This window comes from Corapipo altera, unplaced genomic scaffold, assembly GCF_003945725.1.
Source record: "Corapipo altera isolate COAL_440 unplaced genomic scaffold, ASM394572v1 1, whole genome shotgun sequence".
NCBI lineage: Eukaryota > Metazoa > Chordata > Aves > Passeriformes > Pipridae > Corapipo > Corapipo altera.
This window is the reverse complement of record NW_020884873.1, coordinates 11,706,152-11,728,049: the sequence shown is the minus strand read 5'-3', so window position 1 is coordinate 11,728,049 and position 21,898 is coordinate 11,706,152. Positions and strand designations below refer to the sequence as shown.

The window sequence follows — 21,898 nt, the reverse complement described above, 5'->3', positions numbered from 1 at the left end:
TTTTGCCCAAAGGTTTAGTGAGAGTAATGTTTCATTCAAAAAGAGATATTTTTTCCAAAAAATCATTCTCAGTGGAAAGTTTTGCTACAAAAGGCCTAAGAGAAACAAGCATTGTGCTGCTGGCATCTATGTCCACACTGAAAGTGTGTAAATACTAATAGTGCAGGAGGCTGCAAGTATTATTTTTTTTTATTTTTTCAATAACATTTGAGTGGATAATGAAAAAATTAATTAGGATATGCTATTAAAAGAAAAACTCTTCAACTGCACATCAATAATATCGGAATATGACTTAATTGGGCATTTTCCTCCTCCTTTAGTTGTACCAAATTATACGGAACAAGGAAAGAAGAAAAAATACAAGGATTTTGGTATTAGGTTTTCTTGTGCAGAAATATAGTTTACTAACCTGTTTGATTCAGTTTATGTGTATCAATATTAGATTTAATTGTAGAATTAACTACAATTAACTATATAAGGATAGTTATTTGAAAATATTTATTATCTTATTAAGGCAAGTTTTGGGTACCAACAGAGTATGTCTGAACATAATTTTCCTTTTTACATCTTGACTCTTAATTTAAATACTTGATTCTCAATTCCAAATATTTAAGCAACTTGTAACTACAGAACTAAATATCTAAAGACTCACAACAAAGATATTTGAAAAGGCTTTAATACTGATGCCTATGTCCAAGACACAACTCAAAATCCATGCTTTCAGATGATCAAAAGATTTCTTCAAAGTCCTCCAGGCTATGAGATTTATTAGCATCTAAAGGAATAAAAATTGAATGATAGGTGTTGAAGACTTCAGAACTAAAACTGGCTGTGATTTCTAATAACCAATACAGGAATAAAAGAGATTCTTTAGAAATGTATTTCATAGAAACTACTTGGTACTCCTTTCTCATTTTTTGTGATACCATGTAAGCCCTCCACTGGCCAAGAACACTTAAGACAAGTACTTTTTTCCATAATATTTTTTTTCTTTGTTTTTTTTTAATAACCACCATAGAGCAGGGATAGGCTTAGACTGATGAAATGGATGCAAAACCATTGTCCCAGTATTGGGAAGAATGATTTTGCAGACGAAGTGCGTTGAACAGTTACGTTTTACAGAGTCACCATTAAGCTTACATATTACTACACAAGTAAGAAAAATGAAAAAGTCCACACCATTGCAAGGATATTTATTCATCCTCCTGCTTTTCTGCTGAACTGGATTCCCGTGGTTAAATAATTGTGGATGTTGTACCTCAAAAAAAGCCAATGAGCACCTGGAATTTAAAGGCCAGATTAACTTCAATGTTATCGTAGCACTTTTAACATTTATAGTGTTCCTGTATGACCCACAGAAGAAACCAAGTGAAACAAAAGAACTGGAAGATTGCAAAATAAAAGATGCCACTGAAAAACCTCTTTAACTGATGTGGAGGTTTCAATCATTAATCAAGCCTAAACAAGTTGGAAAGGAAATAATAAAAGAAAGGAACAATTCTGGTTACTTGGGAAAAACTTCTCTTTAAAAGGAAATGAACTTTTAAAACCTTTGAACTTCCCTGAAAAGCCATTGAAACTTAGCAAGTGAGAACTCAAAAAAAAAAAAAAATCTACTCAGAAACCACATTCCCTTTTAAAAACTGTGACTGTAGAGGGCATTGTCAGCCCCGTAAAGGGATTACTTCCTATTTGCTTCATAAACCAGCTCTACTGCCTACGAGCACTTCCATTTTCAAGAATCCTACAGAAACTGTAGTTTTGGTATTTAAGTGTTATACTGGAACTAATTTCTCCCTGCACTATGCCAGTATTCCTTTATAATCCCCCTGCATATCTTCAGTAACCACAAGGCGAACTGGAAGGACAAGGAGAGCAAGTGTAATTTCATTTGTTATTCAGCACTGACATATTTTTCTTTATGTTCCTGTCACTAGAATTGATTCTCCTAGCTCCTATTGTAATATTAAATCACTAAAGAATGGAACAAGAGCTGGTAAAAAACCAGTGTAAGTGAAAGATGAATCAATCGTAACAGTCTATTTTAACTAGGTTAGTTCTGGTTTTGTTTCCAGGCACAAGTCGCTGTCTCTCATCTCAATGACCTCATCCTCACTCCCTAATGACTATATACTCCACTGGAAAGTTTCACTTTTCTTTTATCTCCTTTGACAAATTTAACAAGAGCATCATGACCGCAAATGAATGGTTCATTTCAAGATTAGATTTTTACATGCTGTACTGTCTCAAATATAAGATTAAGAAAAGACAGGTATATAGTTAAAGTATTGACCTGGTGCTTATGTTGATGTAGGTTCAGTTCCTGGCACTGACACAGCCTTCTCCTGTGCAAATAATTGATAGTTAGATTCCATAAATATTACTCAAATTAAGTACTATCTTTCTCTGCAAAGACCTCTTGTAATTTAGGAGACTGTACTGTTTAGCATCAGAGAAGATAAAAGAATCTGTCCCTTAATCTTTCTGTCTTAATTCCTTTTCTGAATGCAGTGGTTAATTTGTCCTTTCTAATCAGGAATCTTGCAAGTCAGTCTTCACAAGTAAAAGTATCCCAATATGGCAAAAGTAACAAACAATCAAAAATATTTTTTTCTGGGAATATTTTTTCAGATCTAAAATGTTGACCTTAAGACAACTACATGCTGAACTTTCACCAAAAGCATTAAGTCACCTCACCATGCTTGAAGTAATTTCTGAAGTAATTAAAGTAGTGTCATTCTGACTTGTACAGAAAGGTTCAATAACTGGAAAGTCTAAACAGGATTCAGGCAATACTTCACAGGTGCAAAGCCAAATCTTGTTTATTCCTTATGCTCTGTTGCTGCATCCTTGTACAAGGTTGGATGCTTTTTGCTGACAAAGCCCTCAGCAATGATGTCAGATCTTACTAAACAGAGCTTAGAGCACATTTTAGTAAATCCACTAAAGTTAATGGGTGTAGACAACTATGAAACTGTTATGAGGAGTGAGCTAAGCCCTTACGGCCTTACCTTATTTTTCTCTCCTACTTTCTTTTCTATTTTAACACTTATTGAATCATAGAATCATTACAATTGGAAAAGACCTTCAAGATCAAGTCTAACCTTTGACCAAATACCACCACAGCCACTAAACCATAAGGGCTTACATATTTTTGAACACTTCCAGGGGTGGTGATTCCACCACTTCCCTGGGCAGCCTGTCCAATGTTTAACCACTCTTTCAGTGAAGAAATTTTTCCTAATAGCCAACCTGAACCTCCCTTGGCGCAACTTGAGGCTGTTTCCCCTTTTCCTGTCACTTTTTACTTGGGAGAAGAGACTGACTCCCATCTCACCACAATGTCTTTTCAGGTAGTTTTAGAGAGCAATGAGGTGTCACCTGAACCTCCTTTTCTCCAGACTAAAGAGCTCTCTCAGCTGCTCCTCATCAGATTTGTGCTCTGGACTCTTCACCAGCTCCATTACCCCTCTCTGGACATGTTTTTCTCATAGTAAGGGGCCCAAAACTGCACACAGTACTCCACATGTGACCTCACCAAAACAGAGTACAGAGGGACTTGTCACTGCCCTGGTCCTGCTAGCCACGCTACTTCTGATACAGGCCAGGATGCCATTGGCCTTCTTGTCCACCTGGGCACACCTGGGCTTGTTTTCAGCCGTCTTGCAGCCAGTACTCGTTTCTAATAACGGAATGAAAATTATCTACTGCTACAGTAGGTGACAGGGGCCTGCGCTCACCTGCTTACCCTCCTGTAAGGGCTACTGATGCATAAATAAAAATAAAAATTGTAATATATGTCAATATGTGCACTCCTGGGTAATGGGAAAGGTGTTAGACAGAACTTATAACAGGCATTCACACTTTCCGCCTTTAATCAGACGATTGTGTCAAAATGCAGCAGCAAGTGTACCATGTTTGTTATTTGTTATTTGCTTTCACTTCTCAGTGTACAACTGAGAAAGAGTAACTATAGAGCTAAAATTCCTGGTCACACAGTGGAAAGCAAAGTACCGCTTGTTATATGGTCAGTGGTATTAACCACATAGCAGTCATTCTACTTCACGTTGTACATCAGTACTCCTTTCTTCTTACCTCCTTCAAGGAATCTCACCACATCCATTCCCTCCAATCTCTCTAGATGCCACTAAGATGGCATTTTACTCACTGAACTGTAAGGTTGGAAGAGAAGGCAAGTGTCTGTTTGCTATTAGCATGTTGCAAAGCCTACTAAGTTCAATGTAAGGCTTTCCATTTATTTTGATACACCTTGGGTCAGGTTATAATTTCTGGCGTCTGATTCATCAAGACATAATCATGACTGCACTAAAAGATTTCCCACTGACCTCAGTGATGCTAGGACTTCACCCAGTTATGGTATTTGCATTGTTATTTATTTGGTAATCCAAATAAAAGGTAGCTTTACATTGGCTATGGGATAAGAAGGATATGAAAGGTTCTACCAGGACTCCTCCTCCCACCACACACAATGGTAAGCAGTAATTACTTACTATGAGAGCATATACAAGAAGAGAGAATGTATTCTCATTATGGGCAGATGCCTGTATTACCATTGTCCTCCTTGATGCAATATAGGGGGTAATATTCAAATGTAACAATGACCTACTGGCTTCTAATTATCTTGTCCTAAACCCTGATAAACCTGGCTATTCTTGCAATAGTGAATTTCCTTTCAGCAAAGCATTTCCCTTGCCAAAGTATATATTTTTTGGCAGCATCAGGCACTTTCCAGCCCTGGAATCTGACGTAGGCTTGTAAATTTTGCTAGGTCGGCAAGGTTTTCACCCTCTAGAGCACTGAATTGGTGTAAAATAATACATTATATTGTTTCCCATTCTTTGTCCAATTTTTTTTTCCTCAAAAGAGTTCTAAACTCTGAAATTCCTGTTTCGTATCCCAGTGCAACACTCAAACCTGTAGGTCTTTCTCTTCACACATTGCAATGGCTTAGGAACTACTGTGTGAAGCATAAGGACTCTATCACATGCTTAGTGTGCTTGATGACCTCCAAAGCAGCCATTCCATAAAAAAGGCAGAGTACAGCACACCTATATGTGAGAGGAAATTGTTAGAAGTGCTGTATTTTGGAAATAAGTTAGGGGAAGAGGAGAATTTTTTCCCAATTAAATACACAGTGAAGAAAAAGAATGCTTCTGTAAGCATATTTCTAGAGGAAAAAAATACCTTATTCAACTACGTGACAGACTAAATAAATGTAAAGAAATTACAAATTAAGATACCTGGAATAAAGCTACACTTGTCTCACTGGTTTTAAAGAAGTGAAATAGTTATTTTACTGTCCATTTGAAATATGAAAGGGTTATCATTTTTTCATAAGGGGAAGCTTAGAAATTGTACTTATTCAGGCAAAACACTGTGAATTCTTGGTAGATTTCTCTTATAGATCAATACTGAATGCCTATGTTTTCCCAGTCTTACTTGCTTATGATTTCAGAGCAATGAACAAACTTCTTCTTGCTTTGGACTCAGTAATTAATGCAATCCAGTATTCCACAAAGCAGTAGCTCTAGTGCAATATCTCAATATTAACAAATGCATATGCTTTCATAAAGATTTTACTTGTGAATACTGATAAAGCTTATCCTCTATTCTCATGCATATTAAATTAGATTTCAGAGCTAGGGCATCCATTCATTGAGCATTTATAAATGCTAATATATGCTCATTTTGATGAATACAAACAAAAATCAGTCTAAGCATAATTATTTTTTGGCATTAACAAAACACTGAAGGATAATGGAAACTAAATATTAAATATTGTTGCTTCAAAATGCATGCAACTTATTTACATGAAAATCAGATTGCCTACTTCGCGCGTTTAAACCTTGAGGTATTTCTGTTAAGGGGCTTTACAACACTCTGCAAGATTTGTTATTTTCTTGTTTGTTTGTTTGTTTGTTTTAACAGTTCATAGAAGTATCAAAACCCAGGCATTTCCTGGTGATTGAACATTGACTCATAATTTTCCAAATACAGATTAGAAATTCCAGAGCACTCTCAAGAAGTATCACCAATATAACATTAAATCATTTGTCTAAGATTACAAGGAGATGAAAAGTGATATCAACAATCTCTTGTTTTGCATATGCATGCATTTATAATGCAAAAATACACAGAAACAGTAGCCTAACATACAGAGTACAGTTAAAGAGGTATGGAGATACATAATTAATAGTACACTGGCTGGTGTGCTTTTCAGAACAATTTGTTGTTACATTTGATTGTTAAATTGGGAATGAAAGACAAAGGCTTTGTACTGCACCTGGGGCATATATTTTGTGGTTTAGGACAAATCATTTTCAATGGAATTCATTTTCTTCGAAGAACTAGAAGGAGTTGTGTATGCATGCTAAGACTCGATCAAGTAGCTTTATCTGTAGTCCGTGAAAGAAGACTGCCTCTTTCAGAGGACAAAGATACGTTTAATTTTAAGTAAAGCATTCAATAGAGAAATCAGTCACCCTGTAGGCACACCTCCTTGTTGAGTTCACTATCTTAAAAGAGATCCCTAATTTTCAGGTAGCAAAGATGAGCAAGATGAATCTCAAACTCAGCATCCCTAGTCTTCTGTGCCACTATAAGGCAGACAGCACATGCAACTCAAAAAACACTCTAACCAACAGCTCCCAGTCTGGATCTAGCAGGCAGGATGAGTTTGTTCAGCTCCTGCATAATAATATAGCACCACAAACACTCAATCTTGTTGTTCAGGTCACAGAAGAATTCTGTTCATCCAACATACCGCCTTATAGCATGCTCACATACATCCCAATACCGTAAGCTGCTATCAATGTTTCAAAATTGTACGAGTTATATTACCCTGATGTTTTGACAGAAACATTGTGAGTTTCTTGCTACAAGACTAGAGCAAAACTAATGGCCTTTTAGAATACTTTAAAAGCAGTTACAGCTGATGATTGACTCTGATAGCAGGTTAGGTCACTGATTTTCAGATTTATGATGTATTTCTGAATTACAGACTGCACGGCATTCTCGAGTTCTATGCTTGGCTAAAAAAGACACTATGCACAACAAATGCGAATAATCACATAAAAGTTCCTGGACACATATCCAGCTCTTCCTAGAGTCCCCTAAAGAGTAGATTAAGCTTTGTGTTTATCCTGGGCTATTTCTTATGTAATTTCTAATGTTAATACTACAATAGTATATTATGATTCTACATAGAATGCCTAGATAACTTGATATATGATAGTTCTATAGTCCACCTATAGGAGTAAGGTATTTTGGAGGGATGGGGAGAAACAGAGAAATCGAGTGTAAACAAGTCCTGCTGGATTACTCCACTGACTTTGCATTATTTAAAGGGAAGTACTGTTAGTACAGAAGTCAGCTGTTTAACTACTGCAATTCTGTACCTTGGCCTGCTTTCAGGGGACTTCAGAATAGTGTGATTAGACTTTGTATCTGCTTGTCACACATTGAAAGAAACATTCACATATTTGATAGTGTAGATTAAACAAGTGCCAAATATTCTATTAAGTAAACTTTGACCTACATGATATGAAATTCTCTTGAGTTGGCAACTGACAAAAAAAGAAAGAAACCTCCAAGGAAATCAGTGTACGTCAGCAAAAAGGAATGCCTAAGACTGTTGTGTGTCCACAGGCAGCACTTTGAAGGTTGAGTAAATACAAGGAACTTTTTGATAATGGTTGGAAGGCAGCACTCAAATTATGTCAGAGAGATGAGAAAGAACTATATGGGTTCGCAGTATAGTGACACAGAAAGTCCAGTCCATACTGTAGGCAATATTATTAAAAAAATAAAAAGGGAACAAAAATCATATTAAAAATGAAGAACCACCAGCCATTTATTTACCAATACCAATTGGTCTAGAAATTATCTTAAGTGCTCAGTTACATCAGTCCCTATGTAGAAGAGCACTCAGGCGTGTGCTCACTGTTTAACACGTGCATTAGTCCAACACACTATATAGGAGCTTGAACATTTGCCTAGATCTAAATGCATATTTTGGTAATTTGATGAACTGAGACCATCTGATCCTGCGGTCCTTCCAGAAGCAGATGGGCCAAATAATGATAACATCTGTAGAAGTGGTAGTATCTTCTTCTAATTCTTTATCTCACCTTTCGCTGTAATAGCGCCTTTGTAAGCAGCAGCACTTAAGAGGACAGCAGCAATTTAAAATCTATTGGTTTAAAATTACTTTGCATATCAGACACTTCTCAATCATGATTGAGAATCATGATTACTGAAAAAGAATTTTTTTTCTATTACTTTGTTCTCTCTGTTGTATAGCACTTTCTATATCACACAGATTTTAAGTATATTTCATTGCTTAGGTCTTTTGAAAACCTCGGGAAACATTTTTTTAAAGAGAAAAAAATCTAACTTCACAGGACTAATGTTATCTTTTTATGAAGGATAAGCACTTAGTATGCTATGTGATACATGAATATTTAAGCCTATAAGTTCATAGCTGACCACATCAGTGATGTGTTAGTGATTACATTCCAATGTTGTTACATGTACCATACAAGTTTTTTAAAGGGCTATTAGACATTATATAATCCTTCATAAAATTATTATTCTGTTAGAAAGAAAAGTAACCCATAGATGTTTTTGGTCTGGCTACACTAAAAATGATTTTGAAGTGCACTGAGATTTGCACCAGAAAGATTCCAGGATTTAGGATTTGTATTAACTATTTATGTATATGATAGTGAGGAGAAATGTTGCCACTGATTACTAAATAAGCCAGGCAGTGCTTCATAGGTTATTAAAGGTACTTTACCAACTTTATAAATTATAAAGGTCCTACACATTTATAAATAGGTAAATTCAGACACTGAAGGGTAAAATAACTTGAACCGAAGCTTTTAGGGTGTATCTGCTTATGAAAAATTGGCAGAATAAGAAAAGAAAGGGAAGCTTTACTAACCAGTTCTTTGTACCTATAGTTCAGCTGGATCTATTGGGAAGAGTTATACCTGTGTATCCAAGAACAGAATTTGCCCTACCTTTCTTTAGATGGGAGCAAGACAAAATGTGGCACAGCTCTGGGTATACTGCAAACTAATGACACTCCACACGTTATCTTGACTGCTAAATTTTAAAAGTATCGGGCTAAAACAACTGGATTAACAGAATTCAGAAATAATCTTTAGCAAAAAGCTTGTAATTTGTATTATAAGTCAGTGAGAGAAAATAGTTTCAGAAAAAAACCCAAAATGCTGCATCTTAATATTTATAATACTTTTCAGTGATACACATAAAGCAACACACACACAAACAAACCGAAATATTACTGTAATTTGTTCCTGGCTTGCTCTTCTCTTTAGTCTTATGAAACAAATGATTTAGCAGGCAATGTACAATATAGAGGTCCTCAGTGGATTGTAATATACTAAGTAAGCATGTTTTTCTTTTCGTTTAATTTATAGTCCCAGGAAAGAAAAAAAAAAGACATTTAAAAACCTGTTGTCTGAGTTTACAAAGCTCATAGGGATAGTTAGTTCTTAGCTAGCTGTATTGCTGGCTAAAATGTGACATAATTTACCACTAGAGGTCTTTTCATTTACTGATGTTCTAAAGCCTCAAGGGTTCTTCATCAATGGGTACATGTTTTAATCACAGGGTACTGCAAAATGCAGTGTCATCTTTTCAAATTGACAGCTGCAGGACAAGTACCTGGACGTCAACCTAGAATTTGCTGTATAAGCATTTGATGCAATAATTTCCCAAAGAGAAACTGAATTTTTGCCTTTATGCCTTATCTAGCTTGAGTAATTCTTAAAATGTGAACTCCTGCCAAACTCTGTGAATAACAGATTTTTGGTCTCAGTGATAAAATTGAAGGGAAAAAGAAAAAAAAAAGAGGCATGAAAAGAAATTGGTAGAGTTGACTGAGTTACTTCATTTTTTGGCTCTTGATACAATTTTCTTTCCTTTTTTTTTTCCATATTTTTCAGTTCTTAACTAATGTGAATCATTCTGTAAAAGGAAACATTTAATGCTGAAAATGTCAAAACAAAACACTTAATCTTTTCAGAATTTTAGTATGTGAAATCAAATTCTAGCAGAATTTAATATAGATACAGAAAGTAAGCAGCTACTTACTTTTTGTGAATTTACTGTTCCTTCATTTCTAGTTAGTCATAACAGGGCAAGTACACATCCAACTGGGTTGCATACAAACAAGCCCAGGAAACAGTGGGACTTCAATGTCTGTGCAGTATAGCAGAGAAATTAGCAGTTACTAAGGAAATCATAAACCACTGGGGAAAAAAAGACAAAAATATGTGTGTGAGAGTTGTATGGATGAACATGGCGGCCTTTACTGGAGCTGAGTGAAAAAGGGAAAATATTTGCCAATTAAGTAGTTTCTACAGATGCCTGGTGCAAAACACAGGAAAACCATGTTATGACAGTCCCATTTCCTGTCTTGTACAAATCTGTGGAATATAAAATCTTCTGCTTTTATCTGTTCCATCAACCATCTTCCTATTTTTGCTGCACTTCATCCGTTACTGTGTTACCTTATTTCCTGCTTCCCACTAGCTTTTGAGCTTGCAGATCTTACAGCCTGTGCAGTTGTATACAGTATTTATTTCCCCTTTGGAACACATTCTGGCTTCACATAGTACCTCGGTGCAGCCTTTTTTACTAGGAAATATTTGCCTACAACAAAGTCATGATCTATGATCTTTACACATCAGCTACCTCAGTTGGCTCAGCAATCAGTTTTCATCCTAAAGCTAAAGGGCAAATTTCCTTTGTAAATGCCAGATTTCAGATTCCTCCCTCTCCATTTTCAATGCTAAGACAGTTCAGGAACATATTTTAATAATAATTTTCTAAGAATGCATAAATTTGCTCAAATGCTTAAATAGTGAACACCCATAGACAGAGATAAAAGCTGGCTGTTTCCAGGAATTTCTTTAAAAGGTGCATCTGAGAACAGGTTCTTAGAATAGATACACACAGACAGGCTCTACAATGGTCATTGGTGATTCAGTTAAAATAATGCAACTTGATGATATGACTGCTTCTGAGAGCTTTGCATTTTCTTTCTAACAAAAAAACTTTCCATTTGTGTTTTGAATAGGTAAGCCTACAGGGTATGGATCCAGCAGTAGACGCTTACACCACAAGGGAATAGTGGATGAATGCTGCTTCCAGAGTTGTGACCTGAGGAGGCTGGAGATGTATTGTGCTCCGATAAAGCCACCTAAATCTGCACGGTCTGTACGTGCTCAGCGCCACACTGATATGCCAAAAGCACAAAAGGTAGGCCAGGCTGGGAAAAATTCAAAACTACTAACAAATAAACCAACCAAACCAATAAAATACCAATGAAGAAAACCCTATGTATTTTAGGGAAGGAAAATTCTATCAGGGCTGGTAACATAGAAGACAATGGATGTGTTCTGCCTACTAGATTTAGTGGAGTTTTGAAAAATAGTTTCCACAGTAGGAAATGAGTAGGAAATGGTATGTTTCATCTCATCTCTTAGAACACTGAATAAAACATGGAATTGCTAAACTAGTAGTTGTGAGGCTTTATCCTGCTATAGGGTGGCAAGTGATAAGTACTCACGTCATCCAATCAGAAATAGCACCTAAGACTTCTTTCAAAAGAGAAATCAAACACTGAATGTTTAACAACTCATCTATCCAGAATCTCTTCACTCATCTTTCTCTTTCAGGGAGAGGTAGAGTGAGTGCTTAAGAAGGAAAATACAGCTCTTCTGCTATTCATCTTAGGTGTAAATGAACAATTTTTTTCTTTCTTCATTATTTTGGATTTTTTTTTCATTTATCAGAAATAAATTAAATGGATACTCACTACAATCATTACATACTTCATTTTAAGTATTTAAAGATTAATACATATGTTCTCCAAGCACTTCAAATATTAATTGATATTTTTTATATAGTTGTGGAGTTCAGAGTATCCAGATTTTTGTTCCTGTGATACTAGATATACTGTAAATTTATGTATCAACACAGCCTATAGTTCAGAAAACTCATCTCAGACTAGGCTACAATTGAGTTCATGTACAACCCTCTCTCCTGTTTGAGTTCTGAACATCTGTTTTACATGTTATTTGTCTTCTGCTTTAAGTCTCTATTGATTAATTTTATTGCTGCTTGACCCTGCCTGTCCTACACATATGTTGGCCCCATTCCTGCAGTTATCTGAAAATTTTTGCTTATAAGAAATGGAACTGCATAAAAACCTAATGTTTTACAGGAAGTAAAGAAACCTGTACTGCATATTAATTTCCTTAATATCATCTTTATGAAAAGAACAACTGCAATCATTCCAGCATCCATTCTTTTCCATAAGTCAATTCACAAAATGGAATCCTTTCACTGCTTCCTCAAGAGTTTTCAAACTTTTAAAGCAGTGTCTGTGTGACATTTCTTTAGCCTTAGCCTTTAGTATCTCAAAGGGCACACAGGGCAATGGGTAAAGACTTCTTCAGGTACAGCTCAGCTGTAGACAAGAAAATGCTGTGGTTTATTCCTATCTGGGCACACATAAACTTAAGGCTTGCTGGAAAAGAAGAAAACAGTCCTGGCCAGTAATCTGTGTTCTCCTTCCCATACTTGTTGCTAAGGTGATTGGTAAAACATTCAAGTAAAGGAGACAAGATACCTGCCAGCTCTCTAATGGATCTCCACACCACTTTCCTTGGAGGACTGAGGAATGATGTCATACTTTAGGCAGCCGTCCTCTTCCCAGTTCAAAACTCAAGCAGGAGAACACTTTTCTTGCAAACAGGAAGGACCAGAAAAAAGACCTTGTATCTTCCTCTGGTGTCAGGGGAGGTGGTGCTCAAGAGGGGTACTGGAAGTAGAAAAAAAATAGAGTATGTAACTGAGTAATTGAGAAAGTCTGGCTGCAGAAGAAGTCATCCTGGAAATCAAAAATTGAAAGAATCAAGAGGTGAAAAGGGTAGTAAAAGGACAATGAGGAGTACAAGAAAAGAAAGGGGAGGGAATTAGATCAAAGAAGTTGAGATGCAAAACATTGAGAAACTGAATGAACCAAGGTGCATCTCACAGAAAATATGAGATTTTGAGAAAAAGGGAGAAAAAAATAAAATTAGAGAAAAATTAATACTAAACAAAACAACACCCTTAGAGACACTGTATGTGAAAAGGAGGATAAAGTTGAACAGAAGAAAAAAAAGTCATAAATGCTTCTTGATAGGAACTTGGCAATAAAATAACAGAAATCTGATGAGGAAAACAAACTGAAATTTTCATTATTATTTGTGGATGGAGAAAATTAGTTTGAGGAAACAAAAATGCAGAAGTAGTAGGAGAAACTATTATTCATATTTTTGATAGATAATAGGAAAATACAGAGAAGGGAAGATAAGCAGAATCCATTAGGAAAAAGTCAGGTACATATTCTCATGTAATTTTTTTTCTTTCTCTTTTCTTTTTGTAGTCAGTTGTATATGCCTCCATTAAGAAAGGCAATTATGTTCATACTTTCTTTAAATAGCGTCTCCCAATATGAATGTATTTAGCTAGTTCATAGTGTTGATATGTCACTGATTTTAATTTAAAAATAGTTATGTTAAAGTCAAATTATTTTCCAGTTAAGCAATTTTTTTCTGCTTTGGAATATTTTTCTCTCTTAATATTATGTTATATATGAGATATATATCTTATACATAGAAAATGAATATATGTATGAGATAATATAATATGACCTTTTTAGAATTTTCTTATTAAATGTAAGATTTAAGATAGGATTAAGTGGAATATATATTGTGCAGTTACTCTCAGACTTCATAGACAATCAGTTCCTTATGCCTTTCATATATCTGATATAGTCTTTATTTAGCATCTCCTCATAACTTTCTAAATGACAAATCCAGGATTTGGGTTTTGGTTTAAGCAGAGCAATGGTTTCACCTATTTTTACACAAAGTTTATATTTAGACTTTAAAAGTGCGAAACAAGAGCAAGAAGGGAAGTTGAAGTCTTGTGTTTCATGTCATGGTCCCATCTAGTTTTTCTTCCATTCATCTTTCTCTTCTGAAAAATGATAAAAAAGTTTACTCAAAAAGTGAACTAACAATTAATAGCAATTTGGAAAATCAGTGAGTAGAACTTTGAAAAACAACTCTCCTAGCAAAGAAGTAACTGAGCAATTTCCACTACTGTATATGTGAGGGAAGACTGTGACCTTTCTAGATGAAGCAGTGTCACAGAACCCATGTCACAAAGTTCTTATTCATTTACTTTGAAAATTACTACATAAATGTGAATACTGATAAGGCTGATTTTAAAAATTAATAAAAGAGAATCATACAGTCATTTAGGTTGGAAAAGACCTCTAGGATCATTGAGTTCATTAACGCAGCACTGCCAACTCCACCACTAAACCACGTCTCTAAGTGCCACATCTACACATCTTTAAATACCTGCAAAACTTCCTTAGGCAGCCTGTTTCAGTGCTTGACAACCTTTTCTGTGTAGAAATTTTTTCTATCAACCAATCTAAACCATTCCTGGCACAACTTGAACTTGTTCACGAAGACAGTGCCATGCCATCCCCTTTCATCCTAAGCAAAAGGAGAAAAGAGGTGCATATCTGGATATAATTTTGTTCTTCCTCTGATTTTCAGTCCTTACTCTTATTTAGGCCCACATGTGAAAAATACACATGAATATATATATATACCAACAAAGTATGAATAGGAAGCAGATTCTCCCAAAAATACTTTTCCAACTTTATCTAATCTTCAAAATTTAAATAAATACTGAGTGAGACTAAGAGAGAAAGAGAAAAGATATTAATATTTTTCATTTAAGAAAATACCTTTAGGAAAACAGAAAAAGTATTGCATTATTTCTCATTAATTTTTCTAAGACTGGTAGATTCTTTCGTAATTGGCTGAGTATCAATTCACAGATACACTTACAGGCCAAAGTATGCACAATGGCACCAATCCTAATTTCTCTTGCAGCCATGCCACATTACTAAGCCAATGAGGGAACTTTTTGGTGTAACAGATAGAAGGACTTGGACTCTTCAGAGAATTATTTTCTCCCATTGCTTACTTTCCAGCCCTGTTTTTATATTACTGATCACACTGCCCACAGAAACGAAAAGATTTCAAAGAGCCCCCAGAGAGTTCATAGCTAAGGTATCGTGCCTGTTACTACAAACACTAGACTTTCCATTTATTACCAGTAAAGCAAGAGGATTTTCAATGCCAATATGAGGTTTGAATGTCTGTCCTAATAGGATAAGAATGTTGCTGCATGCTTCCTGATATCCTACCATCTCAGTAAAATGACCATTACCACGACTGAGGTAGTCATTATCCTTTTGTCTTTTCTCCAAAGATCCATGCTGTAGGTGAAGGGTTAGAAGTCTGCACTTCTCTTTTCATGAATTGATTTATATAAAGTTCACATTTTGCATCTCTCATCTTAAAATGGTGATTTTAGTCATCTGGGTCTGACTATCAGCTCAGAGGATCTGACAATAAAACAAGTATCACAAATGTAATTTTATCTCTAACTACCTTTTCCTCAAAGACTTGAGAAGTGAGGCAAACTTTGATATACCAGTACAAATGCAGGTCTGAGAACCTGATTCAAGCATTCACAACTTTGTTTTTTTGTTCTGTTTTGTTTTTCCCAAGAGTCTCTGCATTGCATACATGAAAAAGTGTGTTATGCAGGTCAAAGCATTTTCTGGTATGCATGTTACTGCTGCTACCACCAGTGGCACTTATTTGTAGTTATTCATCAAAATGCTGAATCTGGAGAAGAAAATGTTCTAAAAGTAACCTGCCATCTTCCTTCAATTTCAAAACTAGTTTGTGTATCATGACAGCTTTTTTTTTACCTACATGTCAGCATTAAAAGCTATAACTGAAACACTGCTGCATCTTAGTATCTGCTTTATTTGGTTGATAAAGCCATTTTAAAGTCAGACAACAGCAGTGGTGGAGAAAATTTATATTTTCAATTGAGAAAAATATAGGAAATTTTCTATCTAAATACACTTTGAAAGTCACTGCAATGCAAAATGGCTGTTCTTTCATTATAAGACTCTCACTGCCCATTTTATAGATCATGAGTTTTCAGTCCTTAAGAATGTATGACTTTTTGCAAATATAATGTAACATATAATTTTTCCTATATGCTGGTAAACTATCTTCAAAGAGGACCACCTAGGGTCAGCACTGAGGAGAATATTTTATTTTGTTGCCGTGTAGAAAAAAGCTGGGCAGATGAGTAAAGAAATTCCCATTTTCCTAGTTCATTGTAACTGAACATTTGCAGAATAAGGCAGGATCCTTCATATTGGCAGACTCCTGTGAAATGCTACAATGATGATTTTCATGAAAATCAGTGAAAATTGAAGGGCTGACCCAAATGAGTACTTAAGAGTGAAAACTAACATGCAACTTAGGGAAAACTAAAGACAGCAAAGGTAGTTTTGGAAAAGCTGGAACAGAAATAGGCAACCAAAAGCAGAAAGTATGTTAATATGTATGGATAAGCAGAATTCTGTTGACATTTCTGATTCCATATTTGTTTGATGCTAAGGAAGCCATTCTACAGCAATATTAGCAAAACTGGATGAAGACAAGCCAGTATCCTTCTGAACTTTTCACAGGAAAAGAGACTGGATGATTAATCTAGGCTACAATGGCAGATTCCTAAAAGACACATTTCTTCATCATGAATACTTTGCTGTCAACAAGTTTGGTTTGTCAGTGATAAGTCTTAACTTGGCTTAATGTTTTTTTTACTTGTGAAGGGTATAGTTAATTTAACAATTACTAGTACTCCTTCTCCTTTCTGCGCCCAGGGCCGGGCCCGAGTGCCCGGCCCCGCTCAGCCTTGGCCGTATTGATCATCATCACTGGTCTACTCTGGCCTCCAATCAGGAGGTCTGGAGACACACCATCTATAACGTCGCTTTTTAAATTTTAGAGGCTACATTTCCTTATTTTTAGGGCTTTAATAGCAACTACTGCAGTGGTAGAGCTGCATACACATTCTACACATTTCACAGAGATAGTTTTTTTCTTTTTGGTTTTTCTTAGAACAGACAGATTTCAGTTAACTAAGAATTTGATTTCCAGTGAGGATTATAAATATAGAGAGTCACTTAAAAATTCTGCCTTTATTCTGATACAGAATGAATGAAGCTTTGGGCCCAGCTAATATTTACCAGCATGGCAAATAAGGAAATCAAACTGAAATGTATACATCACACCCATCACTGCTGCTGGAAACTGGCCTGTGCTTGGACTGACAGTGAACTGAGGGCATTATTCATTCCAAAGCTCTCTTGATTTGTCCGGCACATCACCCTGTCTGTTTTGAAAATACAAATTATTTGACTGTAGCTCCTACACTGAACCCACACTTTTTATCCTCCTCAAGGCCTTATCCAACAAAATCCAACATATGTAATATGTCATTTATGCAATGTGCAGTTAGCAGAGCAATTTTGAAAACACTGGGTACCAAAGCCCAAGAGGCTCCATGAATCCTGCAGTTACAACTCCCAAGTTCCTCGGCCCCTACACATCCTGCTTTTGCAAATGTCCTTGTGAAAGAAGATCTTTGGTACCTACTATATGTCTAAGCGCATCCAGGTTCCAGTATGCAGATGTTTCCTCTGCCAAGATCAAAAATGACAGCAATCATTTATGTCTAAGAGAACTGGAAATTTAGGGTACAGAAGTTCTGTATTGTTAAGTGCCCTGTAGATAATTGAACTACTGATTAAAACACAAGAGAAGGTTTTCCGCAGACTATTCCTTGTGAACTGGCAGAAGGAGGTCTAAAAATTCCAGCGTTCTGGGTAATTGTTTTCCCACTATTATAAGTTTAGTGGTCATACAAAGTATTGAAACCTATCTGTAATAATTTTTTCTTTCTAAATCCCCAGGAAGTGCATTTGAAGAATACAAGTAGAGGGAACACAGGAAACAGAAACTACAGAATGTAAGAACATGCCATCCACAAGAATGAAGAATGAATGTGCCATCTGCAGGATACTTTGCTGTAAATAAATTATTTGTTAAACATTGGAAGACTTAAAAAAACCTTTGTTTTAAAAAGCTTGATGCAATCTCAACCAATGGGCATTCTCCCAGTGAACAATGCAACTAAACATTCCAATATTAAGTCTTTAGAGAACAGAACATTTTAACCAGCCCAGAGCTAAAATTTCTGTGGTTGATATATTACTGTTTGTTAACCTTTTTTAAATGTCCTGCACAAAAACTCTTAAAGTCCTGTGCCCCTCAAATGCCTACAAATTTATGGGCCTTTGACGGATCCAATTGCACTAAATTAACCTATGAACATTGGCTGCTGGAGTCATTCATCAGCCTTGTCTAAGTGGTGTTTTTTTTATTTGCACTTCTATACAAGCAAGAGGCTGTTTGTTTTACAGTGTCTGATAACATTGTTTGTCTACCCCTTCATATTTGCACAGTTTGACATTCCCAGTAACAGCAGCAGTAAGGTAACATATACAGTTTTAAACATCCATTAATTCCATCTGTGGCATTTCAACAGAATATGGGTTATAGATGCATTTGTTTTAAGACAGTTTTTTTCTTCCTTCTCTTGCAAACATGCAATTTATTGCAATTTGTGAGACAAAAGATTTTTTTAAAGCAGTTAAAGCATACATAGGCTCTCAAACCAGTAATGATTCTTCCAGGTAATTATTTTGCAACAGTATAGGTAACTTCTTTCTTCCTCCATATAATGCAGTATGTAAAATTTAGCATATCAATATTACACATATATCAAACAATATGTAAAAATCTCTGTTTTATAGTACAACGGTGCTATTTTATAGTTTGTTACATGAAAGGGTCTGGCCAAAACAGTAATAGGTAAAAGCAAATGTGGAAGGACAAAGCCAAAGATTAAATAACAAAATAGTCTCAAAACTATTCAGCTTAAATCAACTGAAATGGCTTCGGATTTCAATATGGTAATAACTTTCCCATCTCCAAAAGAAAATTCACATACTTGTTTCCTTTTAGATGTTTGAATGGTGGTGTTCTCACCTGTGGTTATGTGGAACACAAATTCATAGATGTCTAGTCCCAGAGAAAACAATTGAAAAACAGCTCTCAAATGACTTCAAAAGGTAGTCCATCAGTACCTAAATCTTCCAGAAATATCATCATTCTATTCAAACATAACAGAGAGGTACTCAAGTTCCCCTCCATTTTAATTCTTCCCACAATCAGATGTGACCTAACTGACCATTTATTGGGCTTCTGCATCTCTCTGTAAATCAGAAAAGCTGATCTAATCACCAAATTACAGTGTAGAAAGAGTCCTCAAGAAGAGATTACCCATAAAATCCTTACATCCTGACTTACAATCCTCTGTTACATAACTTTGATAGGCACTGAACTGGTTCTACCTTAAATAACACTGTGTCCTATGCTCCATTTTTTTACATCAACTGAGAGCCAGATTGGCCATGCAGTGAAGGTAGCCAACAGTGACCAAGGTGAGCAATAAACTTCTCTGTGAGAGAAGGGAAGACTAGATGGGTGGGGGGAGGGGGACTGCGGGGAATGCGCTGTTCCACCCTGTCCAAGAACTCCAAAGTGGTTCCACTAGACTTCTTCCCCTCACCTCCCTGCATGTGGTAAGCTCAGGCATGGGATGATGTATCTCTTGGTCAGGTCCAAAGGGAGCCTGGACAATACTGTTTGAAGGGAGCAGTTAGGGAGATGTTAGATTAGACCTACAAAGGAAGCATTCCTTTTCAAAGGCTCAAATCTGCCTTCCTTTCTACCACATCCAGGGGAGTAGATAACTGAAGTATTGACTAAAACACAAGAAAAGGTTCTCTGCAGACTGCATATATACAGCTCCTCAATAGTTCCTTGTGAAACAAGGTAGGTCTTAAAAGTCTAACAAATTATTATAGTTCCTTTTTATTCCCATAGAAAATTTGTGGTTTGTATTTTTAACAAGTGCAATGTATTCCTATGCAACTCTTTAAACCCTCCGCTTTCTGTGAGATCGATGTCTATATGCACAATAAGCTGCCATAGCAATGTAAAAGTAGAACAGTAAATGAATAAAAAGAATATGTCACAGCTGACACTGACTGAGATAGTTATGTTGAAAAAGGAAGAAAGTAAAGAGAAACAGGTGTGAAAACTAACCTAAATTATTTACCACCAATTCAATAAACAGAGTTAGGAATTCTGATACCTGCCACAGCATCTAGAAGCATTTTTTTGACGGGGGGATGGAGAGGGAAGTACTTTAATGGCTGTAAGAATTCTGAAATATAGTCTAAGAATAAGCATTATTTTGATGTCACAGACTTAATACATATTTCTATTTCATGTCTCATGATCCTTTCTGTCTCCTATATCCTCTGAAGTTCTAAAGGGAGGAAAGAAGAAAGATGTGAATGTAAAAAGCAATTTGCAGATAGCTGTGGTGGCAAGTTTCTTTGCAGATAACTCTTTTACTGATGGGCTGTTAACACAACTGAATAACTATACATCATTTTGCATCAATTCCTGTGAATTAATTCAAATTTTTTGTCTTATCTTGAGATTCACACACATTCATGCCACTATATTTCTCCTTTTGAGAAATTATAATTAGAAAATGTCACTCAGACACAGCAGTATCTAGCATCACAACCTGACAACTGTCTAAACAAATTAGAACAATTCTTGGAAGAAACTAAAATAAATAATGAATAGCTACAAACTTCAAAGGCAACACTTTGCTTTACTAGTGAATAAATGGTATCACAAAATGGAAACTAGCTCCAGCCTCACAGAGGTGAGAAATGCATGGATGGGAAATGCATTTTGTATAAGAAATATCCAGTCATATGGCCAGGAGCACATGATATACCAGTTAGTGTGAAAGATAAAGGGCTGCATTAGCTTAATAATCTTAATAAATCCTCTACTTAAAGAAGTTGAAGCATGAGCCAAAACATCTCCCTCCCAAAAGTACAAAGCAGTCTGACTTGAAAAACTTCTAATTAGAGAAATTGAAAGGTTCAGCTGGATTTTCAAAAGCACTCCAGATATTTAGGAACAGGGCTGCCACTGGATGCCATTGATTCTCATAAATCACTTAAATGGTACAGAAAAGCCCACTTCTCATCCTTCCCTATCATCTAAGTCACATGAGAGAGGTAACAGATTTTTGCATTCTAGAGTAGACTTAAAACTCCAATTATTACATAGAATGTCAATGAAATGCAGAAGAAAAAAAAGTTAATTAAGCCTCATTATTTTCAGTCAGTTCAAAAAGCACTGCAGATTTAAACTCACTGAAGTTAATACATCTCTTTCATCAAGGTAGCAAAATTTGAGCCTTATCTCCATAGTAAATGCAATTAATCATTAACAGTTTAAATAGGAAATGAATTAATTATTTATCTGCTTACAAACCTACACTTATATTTCTGTGATAGACTTGTATGAGGCTCATTTGTGCCATTCAGTCAAGAGAGAGAGAAAAAAATCAAACTAGGGGTTATTGCATCCAGTCCTTGTAGACACATCAAAATAGGTCCCTTTTTTCCAAGGCAGCTTACAGTGTCAATTCCTTTCGTAAGATCAAAGGGTAAATTAGTGATGGACTTTCTTTCTAGAAGTGAATTTCACACACAATTAGTAGCTATGTTTAGTTGCCACGTGAGCTTGTTGTTCCCTCAGTGTCAATGGTTAAATTGGACTTTAGGCCAAGCACTGTGTCTTCTTGGCTCTCCATTTAATAATCAAGTGCAGGAAATGACAAGATCAGAAAAGTGTACACATATTTGCTTTACCTGTTACTGATTTGGCCAACAATG

General features: G+C 35.8%; 1 protein-coding gene across 1 annotated transcript in view; it reads left to right on the top strand.

The window, feature by feature from the left end:
• IGF1 (insulin like growth factor 1) overlaps positions 1 to 18,393 on the top strand; it is a 46,898-nt gene extending 28,505 nt beyond the window's left edge. Inside the window, exons 3-4 of the mRNA XM_027666538.1 lie at positions 11,132 to 11,313; positions 17,975 to 18,393. Of these exons, the coding sequence (XP_027522339.1) occupies positions 11,132 to 11,313; positions 17,975 to 18,034 (242 nt within the window). The 3' untranslated portion in view covers positions 18,035 to 18,393. The remainder of the gene's footprint in view (positions 1 to 11,131; positions 11,314 to 17,974) is intronic.
• Positions 18,394 to 21,898: the final 3,505 nt, after the last annotated feature.